Source organism: Calonectris borealis, chromosome 1, assembly GCF_964195595.1.
Source record: "Calonectris borealis chromosome 1, bCalBor7.hap1.2, whole genome shotgun sequence".
NCBI lineage: Eukaryota > Metazoa > Chordata > Aves > Procellariiformes > Procellariidae > Calonectris > Calonectris borealis.
In genome coordinates, this window is record NC_134312.1 from 192016619 (window position 1) to 192040218 (window position 23600).

Genomic DNA, 23600 nt, shown 5'->3' on the forward strand with positions numbered 1-23600 from the left:
CCCGCGGGCGGGCGCGGGCCGGTCGGGCCTCGGTGCCGCGTGCTGAGGGGAGCGACGCTGCGGTGTCGTTGCGCGGCCGCTCCGAGGGGCCGCGGCTGCCGCCACCGTCCTGCTGCTGCCTCGGCCTCTCTGCCCCGTGCCCTTCCTCTCCCTTCGCCGGCGAGAATAGCGAGAAACGCGCAGTGAGCGGGCGCGGGTCTCCTCCGAGGCGGCGAGCAGCAGCCGGCGGTCTGCCTTTGTCTCCTGCACCGTGTCCAGCATCGCAAAGGCGTCAGCGCTGAATTCCCGGGGACTAAGGAGATCCCAGGCGGCCTTCCTTGCCCCGCCTTTTTTTTTTTTTAATTTTTTTTTTCTATATGTTTAAAGACTCTCAGTAAAGTCTTTGGCCTGGATTTTTTTTTTTAAATTATTTTTTTTTCCTTCATGTTTAAGTATCTGCATTGAATGAACTAATAAAGATGGATAAGAAATCATTTGAAACCGTGCTGGATGAAATTAGAAAGGTAACTTCTCGTTTTGCATGTTAGTTTAACCATTTGATGGTAGAATATTCCTCTTGATGAACACACCAGGTTAGGGGTTTGTGTTCTTTAATAATCACTTCAGGATTCAATAAAGACTAAATTTCACTTCAGTGTGAAGAAAAATATAATAATAGAGTATAATCCTGTGTTGCTGGTGTATCCTAGTGTTTGTATGTCAGATATAACAATGTGAAGCTGCTGTGACACACTTGCGCTCTTGGAGGTATTTTTATTTTCTCAGAAAACTGAGATTGAACGTCCATACTGCTACCACTGAACTAACAACATGTGCGTAAAGAGCGCTCATTTGAAATAGGCATTTTAATAAGTGTATTGCAGCATTTTCACCATCAAGGAAGGTGAAGGAGAAAAGCCAAAATAGCCAAGTATCTCTTATTTGGGGGAGGGGCAGCGTTTGCTTGGCCTGACCGGAGACTGGGACTTACAGTGTGAAGTATCCACCTTTTATATGATAATTTAGGAGATGCAACACACAAATATGATGTGACAGGCTGATTTCTAAGCTGCACTCTGCTGTCTTTGTTCAAAGCTGCATCTCCCACAGCTCAGGAGTGTGTGCACACCTTTCCTCCAGGATGTGGAATCCTGGGTTTTGATGCGTGCTCTGAACTGTGCTTGTGCATCTCCTGTTAAAAACTCACTGAGCAAAATACCTGCTAGTTGTGGGGAGCAGAGACACAAACCTGGGCTTCCCGATGTCTGTCAGGTCTCTCGTTTCTTATTGCACAGAGGCCTGCTTTTAACAGGAAAGGTAAGAGGTTAGTGGTTGGGACAGTTCCCCAAACGCTGGAGGTGCAAAAGGAGATAGAAAAAGTCAGAACCTCAGAGATCAATGGCTCCTGTCTTGCGTGAGAAGTACAAACCTGGGATGACATATTTTGCTGTAGTTAAGCAGAGGTGATCTAAGTGTCACAGTAGAACGGTTATGTATCCTGCTAAAGCTATCTTGGTGTGAAAATGAAAGGCTTGTTTTGGATCAGATTGCCTTATGGCAGAAAAGGAATCTTCAGCGCTTTTGTAATAGGTGTTTTTGTTATGATGGGTTGTCTAGGAGAGGTCATTTCCTTTATTTGGACTTGGGTGCTACAGAGTTGAGTTTCAGTTCAGCTTCTCTTCAGTGTGAGATGCCGTGATGGCTGCAGTTGTAGTAGTATTATTTTGGAACATATTGAGATGTAAACCACTGCGCACAAAAGCCCCTGTGATAAGTCTTTGTTACCACAACTGCACTTAACTGGCATTTTTGCATAAGGTCAAGGTCATAAATTCTCCTTTATAAACCAGGTATGTTCTATGCTTTGTAACCAGCTAAAAACATGTGATAGCCTAAGATATTTCAGGGTGTGGACTTCCCTGCCAACCTAAGAATTTTTATGGAAGATCTGGGGAAAAAAATCAAGGAACAACTTGCACATGAATACTTTCTCTGAGAATTGATGGTGGAAGGGAGTAATGTTTCAAATATTACTGCTGCAGTGCGGCCCTTCAGAATATGCTCTGTGATTACTAAAGACTTCAAACAAAAGGGTTTTTGATGTGTGATTTTAGGCAATTATGTTTCCTGTATGCTATCTGCCTGTATTCCTATAAACCTAACTTACTGTTGATCTAAGGATCAGTGTTGTGCTGTGTTAACAATGGCTGTGCTGTTGCAGTGTAACGTTCATTTTCCAAATGCTTATTTTCTATCTTTGTTGCTAGTCTTTGTTTAAACTTCATTTCTAGCTCTGTGGTAGAACCTTCTTTATTATGTGATTCACAACTCAGTTGTGTTGGTGCGTTTCATTTTCAGTCCTACAATTAGCAGGAACAATTATTTAAATGTCTTAATGTGTAGCTTAGTTATATCTTTCCCCATAATATTTATGATTATTAACAAAATAAAGTTTGTTGTTTTTTTTTTTTTCGTAAATATACATAGCAGTGCTTTCTGTTTGTGTTCTTATTATGAAGTCATTCAGTTGTTGATATAAGGAGGAAGAGTGACATTTGTTTTGGTAAAGAAGTTGCTATATGACATGCCAGGCTTTTTTCCAAAATATGTGAAGAGAAGGAAGGGAGAGAAGAAAAAATGAACGTGAAGAGAGAAGTTCTTTTTCCCCTGTGACTTCAGCATGTCTGGTAGTGTTGGTGCCTTAATGAAGTACAGAAAGGAAGGGGGTTGCCACGAACAGTATGCAAGTGGGTTTCTCTGCACCTTCCTATGCACAGTTGGGTTGCAGTGATGGAGAACTTCATGTCTGTCTGTGTGGAGGGACAAGGACAAAAAAAGAAGGAATAGGGGTAGGTTTTAGGCTGTTGGGAAGAGATAGAAATGGGTGTGTGGGTGGTCTGAGAATAGTTAGCATGAGAACTAGCAATAGAGGGGAGCCTTGGAAACTGGGGAAGAAGGGTGTGTGCTTGTCTTCTTTACATCTTGTATGTCTGTTAGTGAGCTGGGTATGAGGAGAGGGAGGAAGCCCTGGCTATTAGATATCCCACGTGGTTATCAACAAAACTGTCTTGCCACTAAGTCAAAAGTGGTGGCCAGTACTGCATTAAACTACTCTGCTTCCTTTTTTTTGTATGATTGCGTATTAAAGTTTGACCTACAGGAAGGTAATGCTAAGACAACATCACCCTTTGGAGCAAGCTTTCTTGTATCCTTAATTCTGTCTGTACAGACTTGTTATCCAGTCTCTTCATGAATTCACTGAAGTAAGATGCTTTGCTAATTATTTTACAGGCAACATACAAAGAGATTGTATGAATAATCAACTGTATTATCTTGTTTAACGTAAAGCTGATGTAAACCTTAGAGGCAAAAGGAGGAGTGATGATGATGTTCTCTCAGTACAGTTTTAAACAACAAAAAAAGCAAAATGAAATAAATCAAAAATGAGTAAATTTTTTTTAACAGAAGAATTAAATTACATCTCTGCTTTTCATTGTTCTCTTAATTATCTAAGGAGTATTCTGTTACTTAGAAATATTGCAGTGTAATTGATGCAAATGTCACTATGTAAGGTCAGATTTGTTTAGATTAATAGGTTATTGTAGCAGATGATTGTGCTATAATTATAATTTTTGAGGGACTAATGCATCTTTCTGTATCTTCTAGGCTGTATTGACTGAGTACAAATTAAAAGCTATTGAATATGTTCATGGATATTTTTCTAGTGAACAGGTAAAAGTCAACACTCATGGGTTTAAATGGGAGCTATTGGTTTTGTGTATTTAGTAATACAGAAAGACAGTGTCTCCAATCATACTGAGGCTGATCATATTATCGTTTTTACTTATTAACTGAAGAGATTTAATTCCTCATTATTGTATCAGCATTAATCTGTTAAAAATAATTCCAAGTTATTTTGTTATCAAAATCATTACATTTTTGTTCCTGTTGTGTGGGGAAAATTGGAGAAATTGATCATCATGGAATTTAGGATTGTTTTGCATTTATTTTCTAAACTGGCATGTAGTAATAAGTATCCAACTTGTTTTGGTACTATGTAGATTTTTTTTTCCTGTTTCTTTTTCTTCTGGGTTTTTTTTTGTGTATGTTTGGTGAATATGCTATTTGAGATACTGAAGGTTTATAAGCTTTTTCAGAAAGACTTAATTTTTTTATTCTAATAGTGTGGCAATTGTTGTGCATATATGCAAATATATAGAGAGAAGTAAGTACATATTTTAAATATTTCCATAGAAAAACTTCATCTCATAACATAGAATTTTTAGGTGTCTACTTAGAAATAAAAAGAACATTAGATGTTGGTAGGCACTGATGTAATCAAACATCACAGACAGACACATGTTTTTTAGCAGTATACCACTATACTCCAAAAATGGAAAGATCATATTGATGCTGTTAGCATAATTTTTTAATATATATAAAAGATTAATTGAAAGCGTTTCTGTTGCAGGTTGTTGAGTTACTGAGATACTTTTCGTGGGCTGAACCACAGCTCAAGGCAATAAAGGCTTTGCAACATGTAAGTCCTTGTGGCATAATCTTGTAGAGTAAGTTTGCCTTCTTAATCTTACTTTAGTTTTGTGATACCTACTTTTGCAACTGATGGATTGGTCTACCCTTTAATTTTCAAAGTTTCCTCTTCATCTCTTTCAATGGTATCAAAATATGAAACATCATACTTTTAACCAGGGTATCTTTTCTGACTAAAGTATCTTTTACTTTCCTGTGTATCACAAGAATAGATGTAGCCCTTTTTAACTATTGCTAACTTTCCTAATTTCTCTGCTTTTGGCAAGTACTTTTTGTAGTTCCTTGTTCAGCATTTAGCACATAGAGTGTCCTTCCCAGTGGGAGGGAGGGAGAGAATATTAAACGTTTACTGAAATACGTGATATGAAGCTGTTACTGAGTAGCATTCTGGGTTTAAAATAATTGTAGTGTCTTATTTTATATACACTTTGTCTTGCTTACTTGTCAGAAAATAGTGGCAGTTCCGGCATCGAAAATGGTTAATATTCTCAACTGCTTCACATTCAGTAAAGATAAACTTATTGCCCTTGAAATCTTAGCTTCGTAAGTATCTCTTATGTTCTATTTCCTTAAGTTGTATTGTTTTTACTAATGTTTCAGTATATAAAACTTAAGATACTTCTAGAAGGAAGCACTGTGGCCAGTTAAGGTAAAGCACAAATCCATTATTGATGGGGCTGTAAAAAGAAGAATTAGAAGTAGACATTGTGCAAATTCCATCATCTGAGTCTTGAGCATGCTGCTATGTGGGCTTCTGCCTGCTGGAAGAGTGCCACTTTGCCACTATTTTTACAGTGGTCTTCAAATCTTGTAGAGAATGAAGAGGGCCTTAAGCTTATTTCTGCTCACTGAAACGTAAAAGGCTTGAGACCTGTGTATTCTGGGCATTAACCCTTTTGCATTTGAAAAGCCCTCTAAATATTACATATGTAAAAATGAGTTAAGTAAATACATCTCTTAAATTGACACATTTGATTTACAGATCTAATGTTTATAAAAGATGTATAGATACTCTAAATGTATGTTTACAGAGAAAGTTGGGTTTTTTTACTGAACACAGCTGCTTCAGGATCTACCTTGTACATATGTTTATACTGGAATCTTCTGCCTGGTTTAGGGGATTTATTATATGAAGAGTTGTTCTGTTTTGGGTTGGGGTTTTTTTTGTATTAAGTATGTCTGCCTTGCATATGAATGCTATATATTACAGCCAGCTTGAACATTTTGGGGCATATAAATTCATTACATAAATATCCATAAAACAAATAAGACTGAGGATATAGACATGATCTTGCTTTCGGAGTTGAGCTTTAAGAAGCTATATGAATGCTCGTAGTCTTTTTCAGGGTAGCCTGACAAAACAGGATGGCCTAAAGGAGGTTCAGTGGCGCATTAAACTAACCTGTTTTGCCTCTTGAAATGAGATTGGAGCTCATAGACTCTTTAGTTGCTACACTTCAGCTGGTGTAGGGGGAAAGCCTGGTAACTTCTTTAGCTGTTGAATTTCTGCAGTGCAACAGCATAATAAGGGAGTCATGATACAGAAATCCTAACCCAAATCTATGTACTACTTACTTTGCTAATCAAAACTAGAGAAAAAAGCTGAAATTTCATTCACCTTTTAATACCATTCTTTGAGGCGTTTTTCATGAGACGTTTTCATTCAACATTCTGCTGATTCCATTTCTTCTAATATGCTCCTTTGAGAAGTCCTCCTTTTTTCATGAGGCGTTTTCATTCAACATTCTGCTGATTCCATTTCTTCTAATATGCTCCTTGGAGAAGTCCTCCTTTTTGGGGCTGTATTGTATTTCCAGGAGTTTGCACGGGGCAGGTAATGTTTGACAGCATAAAGGTGCTGTGGTCAGGGTTTTGAAAAAGGTAAAATCAGGCATCAGGCTCCTTGTTCTTGCACATTTTGTTGTTCTCTTTGGTGTGTCTAGTGTTATTTTTGGGGGAGGAGCAAGGAGAAAGGAAGGGTACTTTTTTGAACTGTGTGAAGGGTTTCACTAGCTCTGCAGAACATGGGGAGAATTGCCAGGAGTTTCATCTTTTTCATTCTGGAGTAAATAAGATGAAAATTTGTTTCTCTACCAGTCTAGCAAGAAACAGTGGCAAACTGAGTAGCTGCTGGTTTTCTGCTGTGCTGGGAATTGTATGCTAGTAGCAATTAAAGCTTTCTAATGAACTGTTGTGACGCAAAATTCATGTTGTCAACATAGGTTTTTTGCCATAAAGTTTATCTATCGTTGTCCATTGTTCCGTATTGATATTTAATTCCAATACTCTGTATTGATATTTAATTCTAAAACCATGTTTCACTTACAGGTATGAAGTCCATATTTGAGCCCAGGGCTTTTCCTTTAATAGTAATTGTAATATTATGATCTGAACTAATTATGTTTTTTTTAATGGACTGTTGGGTACTGGCTGAATGAGTGTTGATCACTTTTCAGTAGTACATTATTTCTGATAAGCATATGGAACTGCAGTAATCATCTTGTCAATGTCTTTATTTATAGCAACATTGTTGATGCTCAGAATTATCGCCTTATTGAAGATCTGTTCAGAATTAATATGTCAGAGAAGAAAAGATGCAGAAGAATTCTTGAACAGGTAGTCAAGATACTCTAGTATCCTTGATTCTGTCAAAACAGTATTGTTTCTATCTTTATGGTCATTGTGGGGTCAGGATTTACCATGAGGACTGCTGGGAACTACTGGTGGAAGACAAGCTGAAAGAAGCAGCTGCAAAAAGATAAGAGCTATGTAATACATATGCAAAAAAAGAGGAAGTTTTTGTCAGGCATTAGGATCATATGGAAAAAAGGGCACAGAATTGCAACCGATGCTGAAGGAAACAGTCCGCATTTGTTTTAGAGAACACCAAGTGCTTAAACCCCAGTTCAGTAAAAGAGGTGGTCCATGCAGAGTTATTCAAAACAAAGGGGATGTTGGCAGAACCTCACACCATTTGGACTATTTGGGAAGAAGATTTGAGACAAAGCTTTGAATTGTGCCATACAGGTTGATTCATGCAGTCTAAATGTCATGAAATAGTAATTCATTCTTTAAAGTATTGATTTTGATAGCAAATAATGTCCTTTCTTGATTATTTTGCAGGCTTCAAAAACGGGTTGTAAGGCTCCTCATGCTATGATATCATCCTGTGGTATGATTCCTGGCAACCCTTATCCCAAGGGCAAACCAAGCCGCATAAATGGAATTTTCCCAGTAAGCGTGATTCTATGCTTTTGCTTTTCACAGCATCCTTGATTTAGGGTTCATAATAGTATAACCAAAACCGGTATTCATATACATGGAAGGAGGAGTGGAATCAAAAGCAATGTTTTTTTTTTATATTACCTCATTACACGTTTATAGGGAACTTGCATTATTTTTATTTGCCCATTCTTTCTATGCTGCTTCAAGTAAAGATTACTGCATAAATATGACATTGTTCATATTAGGAAAACATAGTAAACTCCAGCAATATTTGGCAGAATCTGGAGAGGTGTAAAAAGCCTTACTGGTAGGTTGATAAGATGACCTAATATGGTCACTACAGTACTACTGCTAATCTTAGTGTAGTTCTTGAACAACCATGTTAAGTGTTTCCTGTGAACAGTTAAGGGACTGCAAAATGTAAGTTATCATGTCCACAAATCAAAATGCAGAATTCTAATTATGGCAGAAACATAGACTGTTTAATATACATCTTTTTACAAAAGCTCAGTATTATAAACCAAGCTATTGGAATGCTCTTACTTATCATTTTACAAGCCTAGAACACAGTTTCTTTTTCCTAACAAACGTGGTTAAGTATCACTTTCAGAATATTCAAAAACTCAAATGTAGTTTAGGAAAAAAATCAAATATGGCAGAAATTCTACAGCAAAATTTACTTCTAAATTAATACTTAATAGTTTAATTTTCTTTGGTTTCAGGGAACCCCTATCAAAAAGGACACAGAAGAATGTACTAATGAAGGAAAGGGAATAGCAGCCCGTATACTTGGACCATCCAAGCCAGTATGTCTAATAAATGAGTAAATAAATGAAACGTTAAGAAAAAAAAAATCCAACCACCAGCCAATTCAATAAGGCTTTTATATAAAATGCTGTTATGTTGCAAGAGCAGCATTTTAAACAAAGCTAAACTTCTATAATAAAGATAATATGACCTAGTATTTTTTATTTAACTTGGAAGTTCTGGTTTATATCTGTGGGGGATAGGATTTTCTAGTGGATACAATGTGTGTGTATTTGAAGGAAGAATTTAAATTACAGTAGCAGAAGACAAAACTAAAAGCATTTTTAGTAGTTCATCGTGAGCTAGTGGAAGTTTTAGATACAAATATATGCAATTTTTTATTACAATCTCTGAGGGTTTCCCACACGAACATAAAAAATGCCTGCGTCTTGGAAACTTGAATTACAGCAGTGCCTTAGAAGGAGGTTCTTGTTTCTTAACATCAAAGCTGATCTGTATTTCAAAATTTTTAAGCATGTGGGACAAACTTTTAGTGAACCCAATACTACTTTGAAGTATTGTCCAAATGTTTTATTTTCACTTTTATTAAGCTGTATTTCACTTTTTACTAAGCTGTATTATTTTAAAGGGACAGGTAACTTCATAAGTATTTGTTAGTTTTAAATGTGTTAAATCTTTAAAATGCTAAGTCGGTCCAAGACTGCAGAGTGTGAAAACTACAAGGCAGGAAGGAGTTTCCTTTCCCACCTGTGTTCAGTATTATATTAAAATCTAAAGGTATACTAGTGATGTTTGTTTCATTCTTTTCAGAAAGAGTGAAATATTTGCAGTCACTATGGATATTATGAAGAAATTTGCTATCAAATATTTTTCCAGTGAAGAACAGCTGTCTGTAGTAGTATCTGAATGTTAGCTATTTGTCTGAGAAACATTAGGTAATGCTTTCACTATTGCTTCTTCCGTTTGTTTTTTTGTTTATGTAGGCTCCATCAACCTACAATCCACACAAACCAGTTCCATACCCCATCCCACCATGTCGGCCACATGCAACTATTGCACCAAGTAAGGCTTCTATGTGTTTTAGCTTGATGCTGTTGTTTCATCCATTTGCCTTTTAAGTAATAAGTGTCAAGTGTCAGTTTCTCTGACCATGATCGTAAATGAAATTGGCTTGCGCTCCCTAAGCATGCTCTAGGTACTGGTTTCTACCTCTTCCTGTCATGACTGCAGAGTTGATAAAAAGAGGAGTATATTGACTTCTTTTCCAACACCCACATCATAAGGAAAATTCACAATCCTCTTCTGATGACAGAATATTTCATTTATGGGAGGCATTGTGCATGTTAGTCAAGACTAGGGCTTTGTTGTAACGTTTGACCAAGGTTTGGGCTTTGGCTTGACAAGTCTCTTGACTTGTTGCTGTTGTACCAAACTTAGGATATGGTCAGGCACAGCCCTGAATTGGTGGAAATATGTAGGAACTTGCTGAAGGATGGTAATCTGTTTCTCAATTGCTTTCAGCTTTACTTTCTCTCCATCGCAATGGAGAGAAAACAGTTTCCTAAAAGAAAAGTATAGGCATGTAGATTTCAGTCTCAGAAGGGACATAGTGATTGGCTTTTCCTGTGTTTGATCTGACTGTTGCTAGCCTTGTGCCTCAGGTAAGATTGAGTCTTTCCTCATAAACTCCTCTCTCTTTGCTCTGCTGCATTAGTTGTTTGATTCTGGACATTTTTGGAAGGGAGCAAGGCAATTGCCATTTCTTTGGAAGAAGAGCTTGGAGTACTTATGTAGTCAGACTCTGGTATTTTTGAGCAGCAGCTGAAAGCTTTTCCTAATCTTGCCATTCTGTACTGCAAAACAAGGAGTGCTCTGGTTAGGAAGCCTGCTTTTCACTGATGTTAGGGATTTCATGGAGTTTTTAAGGTATTTGATAAGAAAGTGTGGTAGACCTCTTAGCATGCATGTTGAAGGGTGAGTTATCTAACCAACTTGATGTCTGCAAGTCTCTTTATAGTCAGTTCAGGAAAATGGGCACTACTAGTAGCTAAAGTAAGTCTGATGATTTGTGCCCTAGGAATGACTTGCTCGCTAGAAAGTGTACAGGAGACTTGCAGACTAGCTCAAATTTATGTCAAATAAATCCCATCCAGAGTAAGTTAGGGCACAAAATTTGGCCTGAGACTGGATGTAAGTATTGGTACATTTTAGGATGGGAAACAGCTTTTGAGGTTTCAGGGCCTTATTAGGCTGCAGCATGGTTTTTAAAAAACTTGTGACAACGGAACTCATAACTGATGATATATTTATATATATAAAAAATGTGTTTAATGAGATTGTAGATGCTGACCTGAAACTATCAAATGTGATTGTTTTCAAGCAATAGTCAGAATGGTCAGAACGATGTTTTGTTTTCTGCCTCTTGTATGTATTGGTTTAACGTTTCCTTCCTGGGTGATTGTTAGTTACTTTTCTGATTTTCAGCAAAGAGTTGTCCTGCAAGAAATCTTAACATTAGGTAGAACTATTACGGAAGTGTGAAATCAGAAAAGATTGTGTATGACAAATTACTGCACTTTGAGTATTGTTCAAGTGCTGCCTTTTCCCATGAAGTGTAAATTCCTGTGCTCTTAAAATATTCATTCAGGACCACTGTGAAGTGTATTTATGCTCCTGTAATTTAAATTCTGATGTTCTTCATCAGAACTGTATACCATAGCTATACAACAGTATAGCTCCAAAGAATAAGGGAGGAAAAAAGATATTTTTTTATATGTAAATACAATAAGTATTTTATATTAAAATAATTTTCTATTTTCTAATCCACTTGAATTTCTTAACGTTTAAAGAAATACTGAAGAATGATAGACTAAGTATTTGAGATCGGACATTTTTCTCTGAATTTTCTGACTAGTGTTGGAGGGCTGGTCATGGTCACTGGTATATGTTTGGCTCTTTTGTTTGTCAGGGCTTTAATGTTAAAGGAAGACTTGCAACAGCCTTCAAGTTAGGAATAGAAAAAGAACAAATGATGCGGCAGACTCTGAATCACTCCTCCCCTTTGAGTTTGTCAGGCAAAATGGAACTGAAAGCAATTGAAACCTGACTTTTTCAGGCTCTTTCAAGAGAACTGCCCTTACTAAAATTTGGATCACAATGCATGTCACTCAGGCAGACATTGGCAAAAGCCAGCATCTAGCCTGGATGATTAACTGGTCTGACTTTTTGGTGAAGGAATGTCTTACAATCTTGAAAATGTTCTTTTAAAGCAAAAGACACTTACTGGTTCATTTAGATATGGGTTTTTCTGACAACTGAGATGCGTATTGCATTTGTTCTTTTAGGTGCTTACAACAATGCTGGCTTAGTTCCAATGGCTAATGTCATAGCTCCAGGCTTACCAGCTCCTCCGCCATACACTGCTAATCAAGTGGTAGCAGGTAAAGCATGCATACCTTTAAAAATGTTGATGGTATTTTTTCTAATTCGTTGTTGTGAATGGATCGTTCACTGCTGGAGTTTCATTTGCTTTTAAATAACAAGCTGTTGTTCTCCGTTTAGAAAATGAGGACCTTTCCGGCCAGGCAAAACCTTCCCAAAATCAAGGTAAATTGCAAATCCACAGGGGGATTTTTGTGTTGATTGTATCTTTGTTATTTGTTCAGAAAATGTAAACAACTTATTTGTTTAATGGGTTTTTCCGTAAGCCTGCAAGTATTTATCTACTGTTGGAATTGAGTGTTGAGAAAAAAATCATCTCAGGCATTGGGCACTTAGAAGCATTGAAACATTAAAATTTGGTCTTTTGTTTTAGCTCATTAAAGTTTTATGTTCTTCAGCATATAAGTATGTGAGAAATCATGTAAAATACAAAATCAAAATATTCTTTGCAATGTAGTGCACTGAAACACTTCATTAATATCTTTGCAGTTGTAAAACTTGGGACATCTATTTGAAAACTCATTCACATTTTAATTTCATATATTAGTTGCAGTGGGAAGCTAGGAATACAAGAGAGACAGATTCTTTGTTTATAGTTTGTTGAAATCCACATGTAGAATGTCTTATCCCAGACTGATATATCCACCTATGTCTACCTGCACTTTTGTCTTATCCTTTAAATTCCAGTTCTTTTTGCAGAAAACAGTTGTGCTTTTTTTTTTTTTTGTCTCTATTTGTGTGGTAATTTGTACACTTTGTACACTTAGTACAAATCATAATAATAAATCCCATTATGAACTACTTATACAAAGGCTTTGATAATACTTTGTTAGGTTTGACAAATAGAAACTGAGAATCTACTGACTACTGAGTCAGGCATATTAACAAATACCCAAAATAGATAAGATGACCATGATAAATTTAGCTCCTGTAAATATTTCTAGGGAAGAAAAAAAAGTTACATTTTGTCTTTTCTTCTCTATGCCCAGGGATGGTTCTACAGAAATGTTGCTGTTTCAAAGAATCACTTTATTCATATATACCCCTTTAGGTCTGCATGTATTTACAAGGTAGTTTATACAGCTAAATGAATACAGTGTAAGGAATAAAATCTTCTCTTAGGAGGAGAAGTTCAGTAACAGCTCTGGGTTCTATTGCAGCGGTATTTCTCTGGTGATTATCTTGGCTGTCAGGATTAACAACTGTGATCTTTAGGAGAGTCTTCAGCTTGGAAAGAGGTTGAGGAAAGGACAGAATCCAGAGCCAAGCAATCTGGGTCTAGGTTTTTAGAAAAGAATAATGTAAAAGGAAATAGTTCGTTTGCAAACTTGTTAGAGTTTCAAGATATGTAAAACAGGAGTTTGTCATATCAACTTAAGTCCAAGATTTTAAAGATTCTGTTTTTGGGTTTGTGTATGTCTATATGTAGAATTTGGGCAAGAGAGAAATCTAAGCTGTTACAGAGTTATGGGTGATGAGTTTGGTTGGATCAGTGATTTGCTTACAGTTGAACAGATTATCTTAAAAGTAAAATAAAGCACGAGGGTTGTTGGAGAGGAATGATTAATTAACACATTCATATTCCACAGGAAACTAGATAGAGGCATATCAAGGCTTTTGACATGCCAGTGTTCATAAATGCAGCTCTTTCCGTTAACCCCCACATTCCCATTCGCAGTGTGCCTGCCTGTTTTCCTCCAGTTTGACTGATGTCTCTTTGACTTACTTTGTAGGGTTGATATAAGCTGATATTCATAGTGGCAGGTGCTTGCCTCAATTATAGACACCTGACTTCAGATGTATAGAAATATTTGTTGATAAGGTCAAGTTCCAATGTTAGTTTAATATTGTAGTGTGATACATGAATTTAAAAGTGTACCTTCTTAGAATCAAAATCTGAAGGAAACACAGTGAAGAGAATGACCTGATTTTGAAGGAAAGAAAAATACCAGCACCTGAAATCAGCTTTCTTCAGTTGTTGACTAAACTTCTCTGAAATCATGATACATTGAGTTAACGGGTTCTGAAGGAAATTCTGACCTTCAGTGAGAGTGGATGCAGAGGAGCCCAGGTGATCTGATGCCAATGGAATATTAGATCTGGTTTGGGTACTGCCAGATGTTAGGGACCAGAGGGAGGGTGTTTACCTGTATCACTTAGCCATTCTTACGGAGTATATTTGAGTATCTATCTGTCTTGCATGAGATCATGAAAAGGTAGCAGATGTCACAAAGTGTTTTAAAGAGGAGTGGTAGCCTACATGATGTGCAACTTGTGTGATGTGTTTGTATGTACTTTTTTGTTTTGTTTTCATAGGCTCCAGTGTTCATTTTTTATATACAGACATTGTATGTTAGCTATTGCCTGTGTATCATATTTTGAAATGCTGTATAAAATGTGTTTGTGTTGATTTCAAACATTTCTGACAGTTTCAAGTATTCTTACCAGTTTTGTTTCTTTGCAGCTTTTTCTGCACAAGCGAATCAGCTCTTTACTCCTCATGGTTCTAATCCTTCAACACCTGCTGCTACTCCAGTCCCTACCCCATCACCTGTCAAGGCAATAAGCCATCCATTAGCACCTGCAACTCCACTCATATCTGGGATGAACATGTCTACTCCTGTCCTTCCTGTTTTCCCAGGACAGGTCTCCTCTTCCATCCATACATCTCAGCCATCCACCCCAACCCCTACTGTCATCAAATCCCTTTCATTGCCTGGTGTTCCTGTCACATCTGTTCACAGTGCAACCTCTACCCCTATCCCTGCAGTTTTTTCTGGGCTGGCTTCTATACCCACTGCTACACCAGCTCCGCAAGGTTCTTCCACACCATGCGCCACACCTACGCCTAGTGAAGCTTTCGCATCTGCTACTGCACCATTTGCTGGCCTCCCGTTCTCTGCAACCTCTTCAATTGCTTCCGCTAATAATCCCACTCCATTGTCATCAGTTTTTGCTGGCCTCCCTTTGTCCTTGCCTCCCAACGCCCAAGGGATTTCTAGTCCTGTTCCATCTACAATTGCTAATTCTCCTGCCACTACCATCCCTGGTTCGCTTAGCTTGCCTAACCCAATTTTGTCTGTCTTAAAGGGATTTCTGACATCAAATGACACTTCATTAATCAATTCATCTGCTTTACCTTCTGCTGTGACAAGTGAGCTTGCTTCTTTATCTGCTCTTGCTAATCAAAGCTCTGACCCTCCCACTTCCTCTGTCAACAAATGTTATACTCCATCAGCCACCCCCACCCCACAGCGTTCCTCCACACCTGGACTGGCCATTTTTCCAGGTCTTCCATCCCCATCTGTGGCCAATTCTAGTTCCACTCCTCCAACATTGCCTGCACAGTCACCTTTAACCACTTCGCCATCTATTATGCCAGTCAACTGTGGCTCATCAGCCTCCCTCTTGCATGGCACAAGCCCTACTAATCCTGATCAGCAGCTGTCATCAGCCCCAGCTGCCACAAGTATCCCAGTTCTGGTCAAAACAGAACCCATGAGTCCTACCCTCTCGGCCTTCAAAGGTCCTTCTCATTCAGCTGGCCCTTGTCATGGCACTATAGGACTGTCAGCGCTCGGGCGTGCATACACCTCAGCAGCTTCAGTGCCAGTCAGTTTACCCAGTTCCCTGAATCCAGCGCTATCGGGTCTCTCCTCTTTGAGTGCTCCTCTAAACAATTCCGGTTCTCTGGCTTCCATTTCCCTCGCTCCACATGGCTCCTCTGCTCCCATTGCCCCTGTGTTCAATGGACTTCCTCCTTTCACGTCTCTAACCAGTAACTTTGCTTTTACTGGTAATTCAGCACTTACGCCACCTGTCACTCTCCCAGGGGCTTTGTTAGCTACTCCGTCTACAACCGCTTCAGCAGTGTCTGCCCCTCATGTGAGTTCCACCGCCGCCGTACTCTCAGGACTCGCCGCCTCAGCAACAGTCTCTGCTCCACCCTTCTCGCTTAACTTGTCCAGTGCCGTCCCTTCCCTTTTTTCTGTTGCCCAGGGACCTCTGGGATCATCAAACCCATCCTTCCCTGGTTTTCCTGTCTCTAACACACCCTCTGTCACTCCTGCTCTCCCTTCTTTCCCTGGCCTCCAGGCATCTTCTGCAGTAGCAGCAGTTGCACCGTTGCCGGCAGCTGCCACAGCCCCATCTCCGGCTCCGGTCCTGCCAGGGTTTGCCTCGGCCTTTAGCTCAAACTTCAACTCTGCACTTGTTGCACAGGCTGGGTATGTTTCTGTTTCTGAAGGAGGTCAGAACCATTTCTTTTTCTCTTGAGCAAAACACTGATTTTACTTTAGGCGTAGACATTATTTTCACTCATAGTTAGTAATTACAGTTAATTTTTAAAGTTAGTTCACCAGTAGATTTCCACCCGTCTTTAGAAACTGATAGAGTAGTTACTAAATAGGTTGTCTTCAGTAGTCCCCGTTACAACAGTCTAATCCAGTGAGGTGCTGAGTGATCTTATTTCCCAGATGAGGATACTTGGCACCTCCTAGGCTTTTACAAGAATGGATTCCACGTGGGCATCCATTGACACATCCAGGTAATAGCAGACAATATCTTAGATGTTCCTATGTTTTAAGGAAGTACTCACCATTAACTTTTGTCTGTAAAGTTTTTTTGTGTGCAAATTGTAGGCACAGCCGAGGTACAAAAATTTCTGAGTTCCCTTCTTAGGTGTGCTCCAGACAGTCTTGGTTTGTATGTGCATGAATAACTTGTAGGTGGGTAGAAACTGGGCTTCTGTTTGGAAATTCTGCCCTTTATGAGGTTTAGAAAAAGAGGTGCTTTTCTAATTTGTATAGACATAAGCTTGTAGAGAGAGAAACATAGGATAAAACATGATGCAGATGTTCCTAATAATAGCCGCATCTTGACATTCTTTCAGCTTGACTTCCGGACTACAGACACCGGGAAATGCAGTTTTTCCTGGTCTTTTATCTCTCCCTGGTATCCCTGGCTTTCCCCAAAGTGCCACACAATCTTCCTTGCAGGAATTGCAGCATAGTGCGGCTGCACAGTCAGCACTACTACAGGTAACATGCCTATTTGTTAATACTATTTTGCTTCCAGTAATCATTTGAGCATGTACTTGTGTGTTAACTTCTTGGGATTAGTTTAAGTCAGTAAATGATAAAACCCCTAACCTGTTTGAGAACTGATTACAAGGATGATGATAAAGAACAACTTCTTACTCAAGGCCAAGGTACAATGCTTCTGGATGTTATGAATGTGATTAAACCCTTTTTGAAAACTCTTTGTAAATTGGGGAGGAGTGAAAGAAAAAAGAAAAGACATGCAAGTGAAATTTCTGCTAGGTTTGTGTTAAATCTAATGAGCTGACCATGTAGTTGCAAAATCTGTGCTCAGTTCCAGTCTGACATTTTAATACGTAAAGATTTCTGTGGAAAACCACTTTGTTGTGAGTTATGTGCCTCTCTACACACGCAATCAGACTGTCTTGAATTTGCATCTACTGTGGTTGTGCCTTTCTCTTCATAGTTCCCATAAATATTATTGTTGTAATATAAGCTTGAGGTGGTTTTAGGTAATGTGTAGTTTCATCATCTCTCTTGTCCATGAAACAACTTGTTTTAGTTATTAACCTACATAAGTTAACTGAAACTATCATCAGAGTTTGTATGTAGATGTTTAGTTTGCCTTTTGTTAAAAACGGCCTCTGTACAGATTAAGGATTCTGATAGGAAATTTATCCTTCTGTACAGAATACTAAAAGAGGCAGCTGAGTGTCTTGAATTAATGTTTCTCTTCTGTGACACAGTTTTTGATCAGTTTTTGAAACGGAGCATGTGTCTAAGTACTGTTCAATATGCAGAATATTGTCAGATATCTTTTGAATATCGGGAAATAGATCAGAAGAAGCAAATTACTTAATCTAGGCCATGCTGTTTTTGCAGCTCAGGAATTTATTTATTCCGTAGAAATCTATGTATGCAGATTGCATTGAGGAAACGTCAGTTTTCTTGTTTACAAGTTCCAATCACTAACATTAACACTTAGCTACTCGAGCAATGAAGATAAAGAAAGTTCAAAGTCAGTGAAATACTACGGCTCCTGATTAAGCTATGCCTTCCAAATCAGCTGTGGCTTACTCCACTGGAAAGTAAATGCCATTAACGCTTCTTCATTTTTCCTCTTAATCCAACTGCTTTCCTCATTCTCTGGTATTTCAGAGCAATAGTTGCACTACAGTTTAACATCTGCGTATAGGTGCATTGCCCATCTCTGTTCTTTGCATACTTCAGATTATACTTTGTTTGTTTTGGCTTGAGTACCACTGGTATTGTGGCTGAAATTTTGCTTGATTTAGATTTTTGTTTGTTTCTTTGTTTTTATCAGTGCTGTTTCCTAACTTCTTCTCTTCCTTGAAGGCACATTCTGCTTCTGCTCTGGAGAACTATACAGCTCAGCCTGAAGGTTTTGCTAACTATCCGTCAACACCAGGAACACCATTTTCATTGCAGACAAGTCTGCCCCAGAGTGGATGGCAATAAATACCAGACATTTTTAAAGACTGCAGTGGTTGCTTGACAGAGCCTGATCCTATTCGCTTTGAAGGCTGTCTCCGTGTTACTGGGAGCATGGTCTGAATTGGGGAAAGAGGGGGAAAACGTGAGGGTAAAATGATTCCAGGAGGCTGTGTCAGATGTCAAACCTAATTTGTGATTGCATTTAATTGATTCAGGGTCTGATCCTGTGAATTGCTGAGCATACTTGGCTCTCCTTCTAGCTTATGAGTTGAATGTTTGGTGTCTTACAAGATCAGGAACATTCAAACAGACGTTTATGTAAATAGAGCAATTGGCTGTCAAACTGAATGGGGAGAACAAGTATACTTAATAGTGTGTATAAGCACCTATCCTTCTGTTACGTTTTGTATGGTATATGTGGTTAATATAGAATGAGATCTAGACTGAAACTAGATACTTAAAGAAGATCGTCTAGATGCACACTTCTTGTGTGTGCATGGATCAAGGTCAGTTTATGGTTCTTCGGATCTTTTCTTCGTATGTGTGAGGATCTGTTAGCATCAGCAGTTTGTTAAGGGGAGGCTAGATCAGAGGGGTGTGGGGGTTTTCTTACGCTTTGAAATACTGTCATGGGCTTGCTGCTGAATTGAGTACTCCTTTGAATCTGAACAGCAGAGCTAGGAAATGATGCTGTACTGTATTTGGGTAGAAGTGGATTAGGTTTTACTGGAGTATGTTTTACTGGAGTATGGTTTAGCTAGCTGAGAATATGTCTTTCCAAAGTACATGAAAGCGTTTTAATTTGCCTCTAAAATAATGTTCCATAACATTCTCCCTGCCCCCACACCTCTCTGTGAATGAAATAATTGTACTGCGGATAGGCTGCCTATCCGGCACTTTTGACTGCAGACTTTTGTGAATGTTTACAGACATGGGTCAAGTTCTTCTCTCCCTTATACTCATAAAATCTCACTGGCTCTCTATATGCTTTTTGGCTATAAACTACAACTTGATGGTGCTTATGTTATCCTGTGAATATAAGTGGGAGCAGAATTTGGACCATGGATTTTTTAGTATTTTTCCTTGGAAAATGATTTTAAAGGCATACAGCTAAATTAACTGTATTGGTTAGGAAGGGTTATGATGCAGCATATAGAAAGGTCTTGCTTTGTTAGTGAAATTCAGTTGTGCACTCTTCTAATAATGTTAGTACCTGTGGCGATGTGTAACACATCATTGAATATCATCTATTTAAGATAAACTCTCGGATCATGTTTTAGAGACAATAGAGAAGAATGATATTCAATCCTGTGATTAAATTAAAACGTAGAGGATACTATACTGTAGAAAAGCTCTGTACCTAGAGTTTTACTTTTTTAAAGATGAATTCTGCTGGGAGATGTTGCTAATGTATTTTCTTTCAAGATGTGAACAAACTTTTTTAGAACATTAACTGAAATTCCTGTATTGGTTTTTAACACAGTTTTTTTAAATAAAAAGTTTACAGTCATGGCAAAAAGGCTTTGCTGACTATTTACATATTTGCCTAAAATACAGATGAATAAACTTGTTTTTACTGAGACACTTCCTAATGTTTGATCCTGCTTATGTTGTTTCTTTATGATGCAAAATTATATACTGAATTATAAAACTGGTTTCCTAAAGGGTGGCAATAAAAATATCCTATGAAGTATTTAGATAAAAAATTTAAATAATGTCCTCAATATTTTGTCAGCAATTGGGCAATAATCAAATTTACATTTTACTTTAAATCTAAAGATGAAAACATATTGCACTTTTACATTTTTTTATTTTGTGAAACCTGTTGAATTCTAATGATTGTCCACTCTGAACTGCTTTTAAAATCAGAGCGTTATATCTTGACTCAAGAAATCTGTGGAAAAAATCTCTACCATCTTTCACTATACTTCCCTTCTCATTCTTTTCATAACTTGTTCTTTGTAGATTTGTAGATCAATTGGAGAAGGAGAAAATAAAAATACAGGTATCTTCTCAAGAGCAAATTGGCTTTTGTCCCGTAGATGTGAATGTAAGGTAGTTTAAAGTCAATAAGCATTTTGTAACCTTACTGTGGTGCTGAGTTTGATCTCTGATTTGAGTCCTAGTTTCCACATCAAGCAATCAAAGTTTAAACTAATTCACATTACCTTGTCAAAAATAAGTACCAGCCATCAGCTGTTTTGCAGTGTTTTATGAAAAAGTAAGCAGTTTGTATGTCTATTTCTGAAAACATCTATTGAATGGTCATGGGGTGTGGGTTGTTTCTTTTCTGTCCGAACATTAGACAACTCAAAGATACCTAAGAGACTGTGAAGCCCTGTTTCTCCAAATGAAAACAGGTGAGAAGTAGCGAATATCCACTGTATTAAATGCTATTCTCCTGAAACAATGTGCTTCCTAAGTGGTGTCTATGTGCTGTCCTTTACCCAGAAGAGAGTATTTCATGCATAGCTGGTGTAATTTTACATAGAAGCTTATCATCGGTGTTAGACAAGTTAAACAAATAGGTTAAGAAGCATTAAACTGTCAAGTTTTTTTGTCTAGAATGGGCAGAACCAGAATGTCTCTGGTTCTTACTGAATCATATTGAGCAGGATTTTGTAAATTGAACTTTCCAGTGGTTAGGATTAAGGTAAGCTTCAATTTCTTAAATATTTCTCCTGATGTAAAATTGGTTTTTATTACTTTTTTTTCTCTTCAGGAATAAAGTCTGTGTTCTGCATTGCAGCAAACTCCTGTGACACAGCCTTGGAATTTCTGAAGGGGGTGATTTGTCCTGAGCTCTTTCCTGCTTACTTGAGCACCATTCTTAAAAAGCCAAGGAAAAGTCTGCTCCTGAGACAAACCATGCCGGATCTTACACTGAACCTGTGCTGGGAAAGGGCTGTCGCTGTATGTCTTAATTCTGGACTAACTATGACTTTTTCATTGTTCAAGTTGCCTATTACTGCTATATTTCAGCTATGTTGACAGACTGCAAAGATAAGGTGTAGTGAAATGTTCTTTGAAATAAAACCTTCATTCAGAACAACTAAGAACATGTTGGGATTGTGTTTGCAAATACAAGTTTCAATAATTCTTTCAAGTGCTTTAATTGCAGCAGAACTGAATACAAGAGAAACAGAGCAATTTTCTGTCCTCTTCTTCCTCTGATTTGCAAGTGAATGTTGTGAGTTTGGCTGGACCTGGAAGGAAACTTGCCAGGGTATGAATGCTCTTACTTTCTTGCAAATTGCCTTCCTTTCTGGATTGAGATGGGAGCAATCCCTTTGATTGACTGTCTCTCATATTTACTCATGCTCTAGCAAAGTGTAGCCAAAGGGGTGCCTCCTGTCATCTCCCCATCTTCAGCTATTGAAAGCTGATGCCATTTTCATGAGGAGGAGGAGCAATATGGGGATGTTCCTACAAGCCATAGGATGGTACTGTTAATCTTCTTTATGTCCTGTCCCTTCTAAATTTTGATTTGGGGAAAGAAGTGACGAGCCTGAAGCAAATAGGCTAGTGCCTATTCTGGGGACAGAATTCAGGGCCAGGAAAGGACGAGGCTGAGAAATCTTTAGGGTGTGGCCAAAGCCCAATGCATGGGAAGAAAAATAGTAAGGGCCCTAAAAAGGTCAGAAAAAACCAAACTGAAACCTACAACTTTGTTACATGCAAATCTCCTGTGAGGACTGCCTGATGACTTTTTCGATACCTTTGAGAGTGGCACTGTTTAGAAATGGCTGTGTCTAAGAATTCCTGTTCTGGTTTTAACAAACTTTGAAGTGGGTGCTTGGTCTGTAGGATTAAGTCTCTGCAACTGGGTGATGAGGCCAGTGGGAGCTACTGGACACTTTAGGGAAATTGTAAAGAACTGGTGCCATTTGCAAATGTAGCAGTTGGTGCAGAGAACTGTTGGAGAATGGCCTGCTTACAGGTAAGCGCCTCATCATCGTGCCTGACCTGAGCCTTTGCGCTGCTTTCGGAGTAGGAGTTGAAGGCATTAGCTACATCAGCACGCTGCAGAAATAGCTGAACTGCCACTCCCCCGGACCACGGTCATCTTATGTTGCTTCAAAGTCAGTAGGTCCTGCTAAAGTGCCTTTGGACTCAAACTGGTTTTCTTTGTGGTGCTGCTCTATAGCACAGGGCTGTGCCAGGCTGTTCAGCACCAGTGAACTTGCAGCTTGTAAACTGCTTTGCCCCAGAGCCCTCATGTATTTTCTTCTCTGAGTGTTTTATAGCACTTTGGGACATGAGTTCTACACGTGCCCCAGTATAGCCCCAAGGATTAAGATTGCCCTGCCTTTGACTTCAAATTTTTGAAACGGGGAATAGAAGTGCAGCTGAAGTTAACACGGAGAAACTAATACAGTGATGTTCCTGAACATAAACACCATCTGCTTCAGTCACCTTTCACAGGATATATTTACAAGCACCTCAGGGAATTATCAATAAACAGCAGGGAGCAATTATTGCTGTTAGATTTTAATGTTTTGCTCATCTATCTGATGGTTGTGGCATTCAAATGGCTTGGAATCAAGTTATTTTCAATAAAACTGAGTTGCTTTAAAAAAAAAAAAAAAGGTGTTGGGGTAGTTTTGCTCGTTGTGTTTTTGCTTCTGAAATACATCGAGCACATTTTTCTTCTAATTGTTCACCCTTGCTGCCCTACTGTAGGCATCTGTCCTGAACAGGTTTGATCTTACAGTTCAGTGTGAGAAGCCAAATAATAAGGAAAATGCTAAAAATTGCTTCAAAGGGATATTGTCACGTATTTGGGAGGGTATCGCAATAAGCCTGTCAATCCCAGCCCTGCAAGCTGTTTGTGCTTATGGTTTTCACTGTGATTTAAAACATCCATTCAGTGGTGTAGTTCCCTCTCTGTGAAGCTGAGAACGGATTCTCTGGGAAGCAATCAGCTTTGAATGACCCATCTGGGGCCAATGTGATTACTGGCAGGGATGAAGACTTAAGTGAAATGAAGCTGGAGCCAGATCTTCAAAGATGTTCTAGATGATGGATGCCCACAGAAAACAGCCATATAATTAATGCAGCTATATGTCAAACTCCTAAATTACATGTGAAAAGCCACCTCTCATTTTTTCTCAAATAACAAGCAACAGATTTGTGTCCTTT

At 38.5% G+C, this 23600-nt stretch overlaps 1 protein-coding gene across 9 annotated transcripts; it reads left to right on the top strand.

Moving 5' to 3' along the window:
- The first annotated feature begins 32 nt into the window (after positions 1 to 32).
- PROSER1 (proline and serine rich 1) lies at positions 33 to 23117 on the top strand. 9 transcript variants are annotated; one of them, XM_075139726.1, is made up of 14 exons: positions 33 to 503; positions 3646 to 3711; positions 4451 to 4519; positions 4979 to 5073; positions 7053 to 7146; positions 7654 to 7764; positions 8478 to 8561; positions 9507 to 9585; positions 11868 to 11963; positions 12085 to 12129; positions 14429 to 16190; positions 16856 to 17003; positions 20764 to 20818; positions 21181 to 23114. In XM_075139726.1, the coding sequence occupies exons 1-14, from the start codon at positions 459 to 461 to the stop codon at positions 21447 to 21449; spliced, it is 3018 nt and encodes a 1005-aa protein (XP_074995827.1). In that variant the 5' UTR covers positions 33 to 458; the 3' UTR covers positions 21450 to 23114. The 9 variants fall into 9 exon arrangements, 8 of the variants coding, with proteins under 8 accessions (XP_074995827.1, XP_074995829.1, XP_074995828.1 ...); XM_075139728.1 differs by lacking the exon at positions 8478 to 8561 and having other exon boundaries at positions 21181 to 23117; XM_075139727.1 differs by lacking the exon at positions 3646 to 3711 and having other exon boundaries at positions 21181 to 23113.
- The last annotated feature ends 483 nt before the right edge of the window (positions 23118 to 23600 follow it).

Excerpts from the sequence above, each read along its gene's own strand:
- PROSER1 (XM_075139726.1), top strand. The coding sequence starts at position 459 with ATGGATAAGAAATCATTTGAAACCGTGCTGGATGAAATTAGAAAG. Across the intron at positions 8,562-9,506 it reads TACTTGGACCATCCAAGCCA|GCTCCATCAACCTACAATCC; the intron begins GTATGTCTAATA and ends TTGTTTATGTAG. Across the intron at positions 17,004-20,763 it reads CACAGTCAGCACTACTACAG|ACAACTCAAAGATACCTAAG; the intron begins GTAACATGCCTA and ends TCCGAACATTAG.